At 35.5% G+C, this 16,859-nt stretch overlaps 2 protein-coding genes across 2 annotated transcripts in view; both read left to right on the forward strand.

Moving 5' to 3' along the window:
- GMCL1 (germ cell-less 1, spermatogenesis associated) overlaps nt 1-5,505 on the forward strand; it is a 39,586-nt gene extending 34,081 nt beyond the window's left edge. The window contains exon 14 of the mRNA XM_016161375.2: nt 3,433-5,505. Coding sequence (XP_016016861.1) covers nt 3,433-3,561 — 129 coding nt within the window. The 3' untranslated portion in view covers nt 3,562-5,505. The remainder of the gene's footprint in view (nt 1-3,432) is intronic.
- Nucleotides 5,506-9,075: 3,570 nt separating this feature from the next.
- Nucleotides 9,076-16,859, forward strand: SNRNP27 (small nuclear ribonucleoprotein U4/U6.U5 subunit 27). The gene is made up of 6 exons (XM_016161376.2): nt 9,076-9,168; nt 10,111-10,231; nt 10,975-11,087; nt 11,594-11,673; nt 15,365-15,429; nt 16,443-16,859. The coding sequence occupies exons 1-6, from the start codon at nt 9,135-9,137 to the stop codon at nt 16,495-16,497; spliced, it is 468 nt and encodes a 155-aa protein (XP_016016862.1). The 5' UTR covers nt 9,076-9,134; the 3' UTR covers nt 16,498-16,859.

The raw sequence follows: 16,859 nt of genomic DNA on the forward strand, positions 1-16,859 counted from the left end.
AAAAGTGATGAATGGGTATCTGAACCAAGCCTCAAATGATGAGTAAGATGGAGGCAAGGGAGCCCATGGGTCATTCAAGGAACTAAAAGGTTTGTAAGAGTTGAGTAGGGCTAGAGCCAGGGCATGATGGGCTGTGTGTGGATGGAGTTTGGACTTTTTCCTGAAATCTGTAGGGAATTGTGGAAGGGTTTTAGTTGGGGAGTGACATGTATGTGCTTCTTATTGGTTATAGATGTTATGGAAAGAAATAGAAAATATAAATAAATGGAAAGAAAAATCATACATACCCCACTTAGAAATGATACCAAAATTAGATCTTACTGTTAACTATTTTGTAAGCTGCTTTTTACTTACTTCGTTGTACATAGCTTTTCTTGTCAATAAATATATATCTACAATGTAATTTTTATTACTGCATAATATTAGTTATTTTGTATATACTCTAAATAATTCTTCCTTTTGGGTTTTTTTCCCCACTTTATAAAAATTATACATATATCTTTGTACATTTTTCTGATGTTTTTAAAGGATAAATTCCAAGAAGTAGAATTCTTGTCAAATAGTGTATACATTTTCTAATAGCCAGACTGCCCTCCAGAAATACTATCCAAGTTACATTCTCTCCAGTAGTCTAGAAGAGTATAGCCAACATGATTTTCATTCTTGCTAATCTTTCTCCCAATATAAAAAGTGAAAACAAATTATATTTGTTTTAATTTTCATTTCCTCGGTTACTGATATAGTTGGGTTTTTTGTATGTTTCTTGGACAAATTATCTTGTGTAAATTGACCACTTAATATTGTTTATGTTTGTTTTTATTAAGGTGGTTTTTTTGTTAATTTTAACAGCTTTTATATTAAGAGTAATATACTATATTTTCCCATTTTTGTCATTTTTTTCTCAAACTTCATGAAATAATCTATCAATCTGTTCCTTTAGTGATTTCTTCTTTTGCTATAATACTCAATCATAATAATTACGATTATATAAATAGTACTCTGTACTTTTTTCTACTTCTTTCTTTACATTGGAGTATTTTTTTTTTGTGATATACTGGAAATATATCAAATCCGTTAATGTATTTGAAATCCAGTTTTTATCATGTACTAAATCCTTATATACTTGGTTTCATTTCTAAACTTTCTGTTATGTTTTGTTGATTTCTTTGTTGTGGAGATAATATATTTTAACTAGACCAACTTTAATACCTACTAATACAAACCCACCTTCATTCTTCTCTTTTAAAAAATCTGAGTTCTTTTTTCATAATTATTCTTTTGTATGGGGTATGGAATCATTTTGTCAAGTTTCTTCTCAAAAAATTCCTTTGAGGACTTTGATTTATATTATTTAAATATATAAAGTAATTTGTGGGAAATCGATTTTTTTTTTCTTTCTGGAATATGGTATTCTTTACATTTATTTAGGTCTTCTCTTATGTCTCTAAAATTTATCATTTCCCCTCATATTATTCCTGTATATTTCTTGGAAGTATAATGCTAAGTATTTTATATTTTAATCAATAATGTGAAATGAATTTTTTCTAATAGTTTTTGATGACATAAGAAAGCTAGGGACTTTTGCATATTTTACAACTATCCATCTTATAGGACTATGCTACCTAGATTTGCATTGTAGAAAGATCTCTAAGCAATGTGTAAGAAGTATTAGAGACATGATAATATCAGGAAGACACTTATAATCCAGATAAGAAATTATGAGAACATTAACTTAAGGAAGGTCGAAGTGGGGATGAAGAAATGTCGATGGTTCTAGAAATGTGTGTAAAGATGAGAAAGTCAATAGTCAAAGATAGTTCCTGGTTTTCTGACTTGGGCAACTTGATTTATAATAGTTTTTCCTGAGATTTGAATTATAGGAAGGAAAATGAATATGACTTAAAGTGAGGATGAAGATGTGATGAATTCAGTTTTAGGCATATTTATTTGGAAAGCATTAAGGTGGAAATCCGATAGGCCAGTGGGTAAATGGGTCTGGAGGTCACAAGCAATGTCTAGGCTAGAAATAATGATCAGATAAGATAACCTGCAGAGACTATAACAGAGTAGAAACCTAGGGAACACTGGTGTTTAAGGGGTAGGCAAAAAAAGTAACTTGGTTGAGACCTTCAAGAACTGGGATTAGGAGTCAATTTAGTAAATATGCCTTCACCTGGGTTATTGCTACAAACTTTGACTAGGCCAGGGTGACTCAAGCATCTAAAGGCCCCTATGCTCTCTGCCAACCCTATTAGCAACATCAGCCCAGGTGATTGCCTCACCTGACCCATCATGTTACCCATCTTATTCACTTGCCCTGTCTTAGTGAATATAGAGGGTGTGTGTGTGTGTGCGCGTGTGTGTGTGTGTGTGTGTGTGTGTGTGTGAGAGAGAGAGAGAGAGAGAGAGAGAGAGAGAGAGAGAGAGAGAGAGAGAGAGATTGATTTGTATTCCCTACGTTTATCCAAATTTATCTTGCTGCTCCCTTAACATAGAAGCTATGTCCAGCTGAGCCTACATCAGTCATATAAATGTTCTAGTTTCAGTCCTCCTTCATTCCAGAAGCACATGCCTCAGTAAAATATTTTAAAACTTTAGATTTAAACAGTGTTCCATATTATATTCTCCAAAATGCATAAAATAAGGTGAAACTAATGCATATTATTGTAGAAAATGTATCCAAGTATTCAAAAAGAAGAAGTTCTCATTTCAATATTGATGCTTTTACTTGGATGATTTATTCTGTTCACCAAATGCTACTGGTTAAGGTTTCTAAACAGATCTGTAGCGTGAGTAGTTACATTTGTGGCTCTCAGATGTAGTATCAACTCCTGTCTCTGTGGGATTTCAAGGCATTCTGATGTGTATTGAAGTAACTGAACTTGAAATTCATTTTACATGATACTTTATGTTCTAAGAGACAAATAACATGTTTACATTAGAGACAGTGGGAAATCTTAGACAATAGTGGGAACCATGCTTGTTGGTGATAATAATAAGTCCCCACCTTCATCCCTATTATTTGTTGTACATAAGAGCCTTCAGAAATTGAAACCAAATGAAGTCTACATTTTTCTGGACTCTGTTCATAAAATATGTAGGTACTTGATCAGAAATTTTTCAGTAATTAAAATAACTATCGTTATTACTGAGTTCTTCATTTATGACTGGCTTTGCTAAGCCCTCTTTGCATTGTCTCATGTAATCCTGTGACGTGAGTACTCTTGTTAGCCCCATTTTACAGTGAGAAAGCTGCAGTTGACAGGTCACACAGCTCAGGGGGTGGGAGTTATGAGGTTTAAGCAGCGACTCTCAGACTCCAGATGCAAGCTCTTTACCAGCATACTATCTTCTTCAGTTCATTCAACGGGTTTGTTTTCCATTCTTTTTAACATTACTATCTGTCATTAAAGCAACTAATTTGTTTTATAGGAACAAGTAGTGATGAACTTGGACAGCAGGCTTCTGATCTTCCCTTTGTATATCTGCTGTAATTTCCTGTATATATCACCAGAAAAAAGAACAGAAAGTAATCGTCATCCAGAAAATTCAGAAAACTGAGAATCTCATCAGTTGGAAACAGTCGCACTTTGTAAACTTTTTTGGCCAGCTTTAATTTAATGGCCCTATGATGTTCACATCTAAGGTGACTAATAATGACAAAGGCCTTATGAACTGTACAGATAATACAGAAAACTATTCTTATCCTCATTACATTTCTATGCATTTATGAAAAAACATCTGAAAGCCAAGAAAATATCTGTCAAACCATTTCTGTTATAAAGATGTCAACTAATGATTTAATTTAGCATCAGTAGAAAATTGCTATAAGTAAATTTCACATTTTCTCTGCAACCCAATATAGGTTTAATTTTTAGCTTAAAGTTTGATCCTAATGTTAACGAGCCTTAGTTATCCATCTGTAAATTTGTCTAAAAGAATGCTAAAGGAATAATTTCAAAGGCTAATTATAAGTGCTCCTTCAATTGGTACATTTAAGGCTGTCCTTTAATTTTTTCATCTGCTCTTTATGGTTCCTCCTCCTAATATCCTCCTAATATGTAGTTTTTAATCATTAAATACTTTTTTCATGGCTTTGGAGACCAAACTGAAGAAACATTTTTTTTAACTTAAGCATTTTTACGCTATTTTATTTTGCTTTTAATTTAGCTTTCCTAGGATTTTAACAAAAAAAAATCAGCTTCAGACTTCCAAATGAACTTGAATGAGGAAGAAAATCAGTTTGATTCTGAGTATATTCCTTTGCCTTACATGGTCTTTTCTTTGACATTCTGTAAAAGTTTATTATTAGGTCATAAGATTACTTATGTACCAAATATACTTTAAACATTTTCATATTCTCTGATCTTTAGAATTATTTTTGTTCAAATTTTAGTTGGGAATCCTATTTCCTACTTAAACTCAGGACTTTATAACTTCTGAATTGAGTGCCTTTGAGTTATACATGCTGATAGAAATTTCATAGTAAATGTACATAAGGTCGGAGGATATCATATAGAAGCTGGTAATAAAGTATTAATGTAAAAACAGAACTTATTTTTGTCAAAAATGAGATGTACACTTGTGATTTATATATGTTGGCTTCTTGTGTTCACTGCTATTTTGAAAATAGCCATGCTCATTGTCTTTCCAGTAAGTGAATAATTTTTGTTGTTAATGTCTATTTTTAGTATGTTTTAAAAAATGGGAATCACTTTTATGTATCTGCACATAATAAATAGCCATTTGGAAAAAGAATAAGCTCTTATATAAAATGGACCAAAAACAAAAACCTAGTTGAAACCAGAATGTTTTTCTTTCAAGCTAGATATTTTCCAATTAAATTTAACTTTTCGAATTTATTGATAGTTTTTCTTCCACAGTAATATAACCATAGATTTGTAAATTGCTTCTTTCCTTTCTTTAAAAGAAGCTTTTAAATACCTTCTCCTCCTCTGCCCCCAGAACTGTAGTTTGTTTCTAATACAATAATTTGGCTGCATCAAGAGGTTCCATTTACTTTTATATTTGGCTATAATATACCTCATAAGATGCTTTTATTTTCTTTCTATCTTATAACATCAGAGGTTCCTTACCTTTTTATATATTAAAAAATATAAGTACCAATCTTGAATTCTTTTTATAATTGAATCTTTACAAATCTTGGGAGTAAAGATAAAGTGTTGAGTATATTAGTCAGTAAAACTAACTATTTCATTTCATTTAATATAAACTAACTAAATTGGAATTATATGTTGTTCTTGTCCTTTGGTTCTTTCCTGGCCAAATTGCTTATGTCATCCACAAACAATAATTATTTCTCTAGTCACAAGTAGGTTGTGTTCTCATTTGAATAATTGGTAATTGTCAGCTAGTACTTCACACTGATAGCAAAGATCTGCTTTTGTTTTCTTACCAAATACTTTAATGTTTCCATAGTTTTCACTCTTTTCAGTAGGAATATTTTCAATAAAGTATTAATAGTGTCAGTCGACATATAAATTATTACATATGAAAGCTTTTGTGTTTTCCAGCATTTGCCTTAAAGCCTTTGCCAAGTCTTTTTCTCAAGCTGCTAGGGGTAGAAAATAATACCCAGTAATAATTATTTTAGCTTGGGTATCAGTAAAGAAGAAGTCCTTAAGAGAAAATGTTCTAGAGTCTCATGCTAAATTATAAATTATATGAATGTACCTTATCTTTTTTAAAAAAAATATTTGCCTTGAAATTTAGCAAGACAAAATTAAATGAACAGTGGTAGTCACTAGCTTTTTTACCAAGTGTTTAGCGGAGAACATTTTATTGAATTTCAAGTCTTTGAATAGTATTACCATCATTAATGAACAATTTTCCACACCATATGCAAAAATAAGGTTACCAAGAGTCACTGTGGCTAAGTTTAATTAAAATTAAATAAAATTTAAAATTTACTTCCTCATTCACAGAAGGCATAATGTAAGTGCTTAGTAATCACATGTAACGGCTACCATATTGGACAGTGCAGATAGAGACAATTTCCATAGTTGCAGAAAGCTCTATCAAATAGATTCAGTCCAGAGTACTGGACTATCAATGTTGAAACTGTGTCATAAATTTTATTCCCTTTAAGATGAACCCATGTAAATAACAGAAAATAGAGCCAGGGGTGCAAAAGATAACCTAAGTCACCTGAAATGATATGCTGAGTTATAATTTCAAACAACGTGGATCTAATCACTTAACGGCATTAAAAACCAAGGCATAGTACAATTCCCTTCCCAACCAGAGTCTGAAATTCTTCCCAAAGTTCAAGGTACAGAGGTATAAAAGCAGAAAGCCTCAAATATTAATCACCATTGGCTAGTGGTGAGACTACACCTAATTAGGGGGAAAATTACTGATTCGACAGCATGCATCTGTATGTTATGATGAAGTATACTTTTGTAAAACCTGGTGATTTCATATAAAATAGGACTAACAAAGGTAAAATAAAATTTAACCAAGGCTAGGGGTGGTACATTTTCAGAGATCAGAAATGGTTAATGTTGGTTATTATATAAGGTACACACATACTTTAAATACAGTTTGCCTTTACTGAAAAAAACGGGGGAAGAAACTAATAAGCAAGTGTGATCAGAAGTGTTGCCCTTAGCCACCCGCCCCAAATTGTATCTAAATGGCCTTGAGAATGACAGAACTTCAAACCACGTTTTGGAAACAGGATTTTCTTCCAGATATAATGCTTGAAGATATAAAATACACAGTGCTGGATAATCTACATCCTGAGACAGGGCAACTTGATCAGTAAATAAGGAAGCCCCAGTAGAACCCAATTTCTCTTCACATTTTCAAGGGGAGGAGCCATTTAGAGACACCATTTCCTTTTCAGGCTAAGGTTGATCTCAGGGCTATCCCTTTAAGGAACTTAATCCTTTAGTTTTCCTTTTCTGTATCTTTACTTTTTTCCCTCTATATTCAAATGGGCCTAAGTTTCTCTCGTCTTTGAAAAACCCTCACATTTACCTCCAGCCACTGCCATATTTTCCCCTGCATCAGCCAAACTGCAAGCAGTTCTTCACATTCTGTCTCTATTTCAAAAGCCATTCACAACTTCAACAGAACTTCCTGAATCAATAAAGACTGTTGATAAATCCAGTAGGTTCCATGTGTTTTGTTTTTTCATTCCTTTTAACATTTAGATTTAACCACTTTGTTCTCTTTAAAAAGCAGCCTTCTCTTAAACTTCTCTGATATCACATTCACCTGGGGTTCCTTCTGTTTCCCTGGCCATTCCTTGGTCTCCCTTTGAGGTCCTTCCACTGTCTCGAGCCCCTTTTCTCTGAGCCTGCACCAGGTGACTTCATGCACTCTCATGGCTTCAGATGAGCCTCTGTATTATAATGATTTCTTTTTCTGTAGTTCCAGCCTAGATCTCTGTTCTGAACTCCATCCAGATACACACCTAGTTGACATCTCCTCTTGGGTGTTCAAAATGGCACCTCAAATTAGCATGTCCAGATCTGAATGTATCTTCTGTCCCCAGAATTTATCTTATATGCTTTGTTTATCTACCTAGTTTCACAAACCAGAAATCTGGATGTGATTCTTGAATCTTCTAATTCCCTCATCTTCTGCATCCAAAAATCACCCAAGTTTTTCCAGTTCCACCAACTATTTCTCAAATTCAAGCACTTTCCACCATATCTACTGATACCATTCTAGTACAGGCCACTGTAATTTCCAAACTAGATTTTTGTACCAGCCTTTTATTATAGTTCCTATCTAGTCAACACTCATTACCCAAGGTGTTCTCTGAATAAATTCAAATCCGATTTTCTCCTATCCTTTAAACCCTTCAAAGACCCCCGAGTGCCTCCTTTGTCTCAGAATAACTCTTATCATAGTTTACAAGTCTATTTTAGCCTTGTCTTCACATTTTCACTCATTTTGCGTTCTCGCTCTCGCCCGCGCTCTCTCTCTCTCTCTCTCTCTCTCTCCACCCCCTCTCTATCCCTCTCTCTCACCTTGCCCTTGTACGTGCAGCTTCCTCTGCTTCCACAATCTCTTCCCTCTCCCCCCACAACAAACCTCACCCCATTTCACCTAGCTAATTTTTACTCATCCTTAAGGTCTTGTTTGGACATCATGTCCTCCTGGAAACTTTTCTTGACAACCCTTCCCCTCTAAACCAGTTACGTGCCAGTCTTAACATGCCCTCATAATGTTTCTCCCTTATCAGTGCACTTTCACAGTTTATTTGTTTGTATCCTTCAATGGCCAGCAATCTACTCAAGAGCAGGCATGTCATTTTTTGCTGATTAATCCTCTGGTCTGTAGGTGTGCAATAAATGTTCGTTTGAATAACTGTATTAATCATGCCTTTTCATTTCCTGATATTTTGACATCGGGGGCCTCGCTAAGGCTTCCCCTCCCAGGGCTAGCTAATTTCTAAAAATAGCAAATGATTTACTTAGGAAGAGGGTCTTTCACATGCAAACAAACCAATCGGCAGCCCTTGCCTTCAACAACCTTCTTTACCAAAACCTCAGAAGGCAGGCAACATGTTCCTCTGCCCTAATGCCACCAGGTACAGGTACCACTCTGGACAACCCCTATATCCCCAAACCCGCTGAAATTATTCAAACTCGTCAGTCTAAAAACCGCTTACCCTGCCTCTGCTTTTCCCTCCTGCAAAAAACACAATAAAGTCTCTTACCCATGCTTTCCCCCTCGCTCCCTCTGCTTGCGAATGCTATGTTTAGAGTTGGTTGACACGAAATATTTTATGTGTGGACAAGAACTGGGGGAAAAGTACTGTTTGGTTAGTGGGTTTACGGGTTTTCTCAGTTTCTATAATAACATCAAGTATGCCCGCCGTGGACACAAAAGATGGGGAAGACACCACAACAATGGGGCTGGGAGAGTGAAGATGATAACACGGCTCTCACCGGAATCTCTGGGCTCAGGAGTGGCGGCACTGGAACAGGGCCGGGTGATTCTAGCCTGGTTTAGCACAGCCTCACTTCTTTAGAAGCCGGAACCATCGCGAGTGCTTTAGACGTTTTCCAGTCGGCGTTGAAAGCACAGTTCCCGGCCCTCCCGGAAGTTGTTACACAGTCGCTTCCGGGGCCGTGTGAAGTGGAGGAGCACTCCGAATGGGTCGCAGCCGTAGCCGCTCCCCACGTAGGGGTGAGTCCAGAAGCAATTAGAAGGGTCTGGCTTCGGTTGGAGGCACCTTCTTCTCTCCCGCCCCCCGGTACGAGGGCAGCGGAGAGGCGGGCTCTTTACACCTGAGGAGAAGAGCTGGCAGGATGGTGTTTGTGGATGGGGGAATGAAGACCTGGGCCCTCCGATGTGAAGGCACTTTTTTCCCCCTGCTAAATTAAGGGTTCGCTGACTCTTGTCAGACCTCTACAATAACTTTTGTTATATTTATGGCTGGAGAATTTAGGATCAGACTGTGGTTCTGTCACTTAATTTCTGGGTGACAGTGTACAAGTCATCCAACCTTTTTGAGTCCAAATGGGGGAGGGAGTAAAATTACCCACCTTTTAAAACGTGAGAATTAATGTCACATTCCATAACACTCATGTGATGCTGCCTGGTTCTTAAATGCTTAATGTCAGTTTCTTCCCAGTTTGTAATAGGGAAATCGATATTTAGAATCTTGCGTCTAGGGATCTCACCTCGTAATGTCTTCTGACCCCCATCCCCATAAATGAGGCAGTGTGATGTAAAGAACCACGTGACTTTGATCAAGAGATCTAACATAGACCCTCGGTTGTACTCCCTGGGTAGTTTTTACCACCTTCAATTAGTCAAGACTGGATTTTCTTAAAAGTTAAATGAGACCGCTTACCATGTCTATCAGAATTAAGAAGTGCCATTTTACTGCAGAATAACACACTGGATTTCCTTTAAAATCTCAGTAATTTTTTATATTGAGTACATGTTGAAATTATAATAGTTTGGATGTATATTGGGCCAGATAACATATTCTGTTAAAATTAATTCGACCTGTTTCTTTTTACGTTTTTAATGTAACTACTAGAAATGGCTCACATTATATTTCTATTCGACGGCGCAGCTCCAGACCTTTGAGGTAATTTTAGCTTTGGACTTTTGTATTAGAGCGTAGGCGGTCCCGGTCCACTTCCCGGGAAAGAGAACGCAGGCGGCGAGAAAGGTCCAGGTCCCGAGAGAGAGATCGGAGAAGGAGCCGCTCTCGATCCCCGCACAGAAGACGCTCCAGGTGAGTGTAGAGAATAAGAATAGCCAGCGGTTTAACCACAAGTCCCAAAGAAAGCAGTTGTTGCCCTTGACTTTGTTTTTATCTCTTATAAGTAGATTTACGATTTCACGAAATAAGGGGAATTTAAGCCCACCTTATTCTAAACCTAACATTTCCATTAGTAAATAGAGTTAGTAATTTCTACTTCTAGACTTGCCTTTAGGAATAAATGAGAAATAATACATGAAAAGCACTTAACATGTTGTACTTGGCAAAATAAGAAATGCATTTTGTATTATTTTGTTTTTTATTAACTTTTTGGTGATAATGTATTCAAGTATATAATCAAGAATGTGAAAAAAAAGTGTAAGATCTTGGAAGAAGCTCAAAATGGACTTTTGATTTTTAGTAAGTATCCAGTGTTGTTTAAGTCAGTATCCAGTGCTGTTTTGTGTGTTTGTGTATAATTGTTAGACACTGTTTGGTTACATTTTTCTGCCTAAAAATTTTTTCAGCCCTAACTATGCTAAGTGAGACTGATGAGTAAGCAGTAAAGTGAATTGTTTTTGTTTTTGTTTTACCAGTCAAGAGTCTAGGCAGAACCTTCTAACTCATTGTTCTATGGGGAGTAGATTCCTGGTTTTCTGGAGCCTGGCTTTTTCTTGTTCAGCCTTTACTTTTCAGGCTCTCATATATACCTGTGCTGATTGACACAGTGGCCAGGTATGTCTCTGTTTCTAACATCTTTACTTATTAAATATTAGGTCCCCAAGACGACACAGATCCACCTCTCCTTCTCCTTCTCGACTGAAAGAAAGACGAGATGAGGAAAAGAAAGAAACAAAGGAAACAAAGAGCAAAGAACGTCAAATTACTGGTAATGTTATCAAATAACTAATTGTAGGAAAAGTACAACCTTGTTTAGATAGCTTCAGTCATAAAGTTATGAAAGTGTAATTTTTGAGTATTGAAATATATTTTTTATTACGTTCCTCTCCTATAATTTTATTTTAATTGTACTTTAATGAGTTCCCAGTTATCTGTGGTGCTCTGATAAAGGAAGGACAGTTGAAAACATGAACATATTCTATTTCTGAAGTACCTTCAAAACTAGTGTCATGTCTAATATTAAATATAGTCCTGCCTAAGGGATTCAAGCATGTCTTTTTAAGCAGTCTCTGTTGGAGGGTGGAGAGCACATGCCTTTTTTGCACCTAAAGTTACATTCTGTCCAAATTACAGAGGAATTTTTTTTATTAGACTGAAGTCTTTAGCTAATTATTTTGTATGTTCTCTGCTGGTGAAGTACAATGACTATTAATCTATTGCCGCCTCTTACATATATATAAAATGATAAGAGTTTTAAACATCATATTTTTGCAGAGGAAGACTTAGAGGGCAAAACAGAGGAAGAAATAGAAATGATGAAGTTAATGGGATTTGCCTCCTTTGACTCCACAAAAGTAAGTAAAATGAACACAAAGCAATATACAGATGATGTATTATAGAATTGTACACTTGACACCTACATAATTTTATTAAACACTTTGTCACCCCAATGAATTTAATTTAAAAATTAAAAAAAGTAAAACACGCAGCCAGTTGAGCATTCTGATTTGAATTAATCCCTAATGACCATCCCATTTTCCATATTTTATTAACACTTGTGTAATTTCTTCCACTGATACAAGTTTATTCTGTTAGAAATTTCTCTCTGTGCTTTAAGAGCACAGAGAAGGAAGCAGTGAGGTATCATGGGAATCCAGAGAGTATTTGCCTGGGATGATGTTTGAGTTAGATTTTAAATATCTAATAGGTGATCAGACAAAGAAGAGGAAGATCATTTGAAGTAGAGTGAAGAGCTCATGAAAATGACATGTAGGCATGAAAGAGTATAGTATATTATGGGAATTTTCAAATTCAGTGACTGGTAAAAGAATACTGATCAGCTAGCTAATGACATTAGTGAGGCTAGAAATAGAGGTAAGAGGCAAATCACGTAGGGCTTTTGATACCCTTCGCCATGCTAGAGTTGATTCTTTAGGTATGGAGAGGAAGCAGTGATTTTTAAGAAAAAGAGCGACAGAATTATATCTGTTTTAAAAAGATGACCCAGGACATCAGGGAGGACATATGGGAGGCAGGTTAGATTGAGGCAGAGAGAACTGCTGAGTCATGCAAGTGAAAGCTGATGAAGACCTGAACTGAGAGGTGGAGTTGAAGTATTGAGAACCATTTAGGAGTCTAAGTTAGTGGTGGTAGTGGTGGGAGTGAGTAGTCAGTGATGACTCTGAAGTGACAGACTGAGAGACTGCATGGTAGGGTTAACCAGGAAAGGGTTATGAGAAAGGTAAGTGCTGTGGAAATTCAGCTGCCAGATAAAGATGACATTGGGTAGCTGTATATGTCTCTCATAGCTCAGAAGAAGGGTAGTATGGAGAGTAAATGCTGTCTAGCCTTAATCATAATACCAGAGAGAATAAAGAAGTCAGAAGTTGGGGAGGGATTGTAGAAGGGGAGATAAAGACAGGGATTATAGGAAGGAAGAGGGGAGAGAGTGGAGAGAGATAGAGAAATAGGGTTAGAGAGAGAAATAGGAGAGAGAGGAGTGGAAAGAAAACAGAAAGAGGATGGGGATGGAGGGAGCTAGTAAGGATAGAGAGAGGGACAAGGTGTGGAGAGAGAATATATTTTTAAAAACTTTCTAGAATTTTACATCCATTTAGTTTTGCACATAGAAATTGAGGGGTTTTGAGAAAAATAATCCCCTAATCTTTTGTTCCATTGAGTTATGAATGGAATGGAGTAATTTTAGATGCTGTGAAAGTTTCTAACTGATGTGATTGTACAGGGCTTACATCTCACTGAGCCCTATACAATCATATCAATTAGAAACTTTCACAATTCACTTTACTGCTTACTCATCGGTCTCACTCAGCATAGTTGGAGCAAAATGTATAAACAAAGCAGTACAGAGGCAACACTGTTTTGAGGTGAGAAAATTAAGAATGAGCTCTTATTCTCACAAATGGTTATCTGAACCCCATTTTGGTATTTAATACAGTTTACGTATCAGCTTTTTTCCCTCGAATACACCAAATCTTTGTTTTCCAAAGAGTAATTATAAGTGAAATGATTTATTAATGTATATTTAGGGTGAATAAAAATATCTCCAAAGTAAAGCAACTATAATTTTGTTTTTAGAAGAATAAAGAGGGAACTTAACAATTATTTTCTTTGTAGGGGGCAGGGTTACTGTTCCCCGACAATTCTTGACAATCAAATGTAAAGATGAAGTCTCACTTTGCTTTTAAATGTAGTCTGTGCTGAAGATGTTTGTTTATGAAGGAAAAATTAGGTGAAAATTCATAGATCCCATAGAAGTTACGGAGTACCATGAGAACAAATGATGACAGTTGTTTTAATGACATCTACAAGGATGTTAATTTAGTTTGTATGCAGTCACTTTCATGACTATTAGCTATAAAGTTTCTCAGCTCACTTGTGTTTTTTAGTAATGTGTATCATGATAGTTCATCGTTGGTTTATGATGGTACCTTTTCATATGCCAATTTTTTCATATGCCTTCCATTTTTACATTTTATAGAATTCAAAATTTGGTTATGTTTATTAATAGATAATTTTCGATTCCAGCAGGAAAATGAAAATAGAGCTAAAAATACACAACTCTGGAAATAGTTTTAAAAAATCAATGTCTTTAGAACTGAATTTAGTTAAATGGTTAGCATTATTTACTTTTTTTCCAAGCCATGCCTACCTTTTGTTCCTGAGGTAAAAATCGTATACCCCAAGTAATTTACCCCGTATTCTTTCTCCTCTCCCCCAAAATGTAAAAACTGGAATAGAAAAGTAAGAACCAATATATTTATTTTAGCTCCACTTCAGATATGTACCTTACCTGTACATGCCTTTAGTCCAGTGAATAGGAGTCCTTTATTTTGCCCTAATACATATCTAATAATTATGCTACTTGATTCGATCCTGGGTTTCGGCACCAAAAAAAAAGTTTACTACAAGGAGAGGGCACACTCTCGTGAGTAATAATGGGGAGTGAGGGGGTGGAGGGTCATATATATTTATGTGTGTGCACGTGTGTGTGTGCACAATGGTGAAGATGGGTGTGTGTGTGTGTGGGTGTGTGAGAGAGAGAGAGAGAGAGAGAGAGAGAGAGAGAGAGAGAGAGAGAGAGAGAGAGAGAGAGATGGCATTAACGGATGATGTTCATCCATTTTAACAGTCATTTTTTGAGCACCTGCAAGTGCAATACCCTAGGATATGAAAAGGCAAAGGTGACTCAGTCATATCCCTCCATCAGGAAACTTGCCGTCTCATGGGGGAAATAATATCCAATATATATATTAATATTCTATGGGAGTTAGAGAAGAGGCCATGTCCTGCCAGCTGGGTCATTTGAATTGGGCCTTGAACAGTGCATAAGAACCAGATAGTTGAAGATGGATGGGAGTTGGGAAGGTAATTCAGGCAAGTGGTGCGTTAACTTCGCTGACTCAAAAGACCCATAAAGGAATTAATGAAAGAGATACTAGATGCCACATAAGAAAGGAAGGCCAAGATATAAATGACATTTAACATTAGCATTTGTTATTCTGTATTCTGATTCTTGATTTAAAAATCAAAATTGCCAGGCCTATGCAAGAAATGGCATTTATATGAATTGAATTGCTGTGAATCGAAAATGCTATGAGCTAAGGTCATAAGTTAAATTTTATGTGAATGTGAATTTTTGTAGATAAAATATCCATAACCTGTATGTGGTTTCAAAGAATTCTTTGACCAGTAAAGGTTAAGATCTGTTACCCTGTTTCCCTGCACGCCTTGGACATAATATATAAACCATGAATGTTTATTGGTTGGACTATTGTATTAATCGCTTATGTGTGACTACAAAAATGTGAACAGAAAGTCGTAATAATTGGGAGTTCATGGCATATCATCAGGGTCTCAGGACTTTTTTTCTCTCATTGGGCTACCTCATTCTTAGGTGGATCTTGCCATTTAAGTGTGTCTTATAGGAGCCAGCTCTTTGATCAGTGCTTTCCTCACAATACCCTCCCTGTTCCAGCCTGCATGTATCCTTCCTGTTCTTTATATTTGTTTGTTGCTTTTCTCCAGGGGAAAAAGGTGGATGGCTCTGTTAATGCCTATGCCATAAATGTGTCTCAGAAGAGGAAGTATAGGTATGAGAACAACCTCCATTATTATGTTCGAACCAATGATAGAAATTATGCACTTGGGAAAGAATATATTATTGGATAATCTTGTTTGTAGGAAATGTAGCAGTTTTCTGTATAGTCCCTTATTTTAATCTTCCTTGCTTATATTCTAGTGTGTTAAAATAATTTCCAGTTTACATGCGAACTAATAACTATTATAGAGTAGGGTAAATTGACATAAATGTTTTAGGACTCTATAGATCTATTTCAAAATAGCATTTAAAAAAGTCTTTAGGCTTTAATTTATTATAATTATAAGCCTAAAATAGATCCCTCCTGAAAAACTTACTAGATTGATTGTGTAAGGATTTCAATTATAAATATATCCTTCTGTTAAGTATAAGCATACTTTATTAATGTCACAGAACAAACTAATTCATACTTGAAATCTCACTGAATTTCTAATGAATGGAAAAGTCAAGACATCTTCAAACATTGCCTTTCTCTCTATCTTTATCACCGATAAAGGACTAATATTCCAATTAATTTAGAATATGAATAATGTGATTTGAGAATGCTATAAATTAAAGAACCAGAATCATTGACAGTCATTTGTAAATTACCTTCAAATAAGATTTTATGGGGGAAAATAGTATAGTGTGCAATTGGATTTACTTGACGGGTACCTGTTTTGACACTCTTCTCTATTTCCTTAAACATAGGTGTTTAGTGTTACCTAAAATAAAAATGGATTTTCACTTGATTTTTTTAAAGTCTGTAGAATCTTCTCAAATAATTTTGAAAGTATATTTCTATACTTGTATTTGAATTTTAAAGAAACCTAGAAGGCTTTGGATTATCTTGAAAGTGAAATCTTCTTAATGTACATTAAATAACCTTGAATTTTTCTTACTCTAAACTTGGCCGTTTTAAAGGTGATTTGTAGGTTTAATCTCTGAAGCATGTGATGATTTTTTTTATAAGAGGAGTCCAGAATTATCTTTAGTAAACACTGAATTTTTTTCTTCTTGTCATAGGCAGTACATGAATCGAAAAGGTGGATTCAACAGACCTTTGGATTTCATTGCATGAGAATTGAAATGAATGATGATTTTTCTTTCACTCATCTTGATCAGAAGAGTGGATTTTGTGTTTGGTATTTCATATGCATCAAAAATAGGATCATAGTCCTTTGTAAAGTAAGAAAATTTTATTTATGATGTGTGCGGTTCACTTACCCTGCCTCAAAAGAAGAAGGTTAAATGCTACTTTTTTTTTTTCTTTTTTTTTTTTAGGAAATACCATTTGGGGCAGACATCAGCCTCATTTTTTTATCCTTATTCCTATGGAAGTTGTATGTTTTCTTCTTGGATGCTTGTTAGGACTTTTTAAAACACATAAAAGTAATTTGGATGTAAGTTTCTCAAATAAAGCAATATTTCTACCCCTTTGTA

Source organism: Rousettus aegyptiacus, unplaced genomic scaffold (assembly GCF_014176215.1).
Source record: "Rousettus aegyptiacus isolate mRouAeg1 unplaced genomic scaffold, mRouAeg1.p scaffold_m13_p_7, whole genome shotgun sequence".
Classification (NCBI taxonomy): domain Eukaryota; kingdom Metazoa; phylum Chordata; class Mammalia; order Chiroptera; family Pteropodidae; genus Rousettus; species Rousettus aegyptiacus.

Coding starts and splice junctions, on each gene's coding strand:
- SNRNP27 (XM_016161376.2), top strand. CDS start 9,135: ATGGGTCGCAGCCGTAGCCGCTCCCCACGTAGGG. Junction 9,169..10,110: donor TAGCCGCTCCCCACGTAGGG/GTGAGTCCAGAA, acceptor CTTTTGTATTAG/AGCGTAGGCGGTCCCGGTCC. Junction 10,232..10,974: donor CCGCACAGAAGACGCTCCAG/GTGAGTGTAGAG, acceptor ATTAAATATTAG/GTCCCCAAGACGACACAGAT.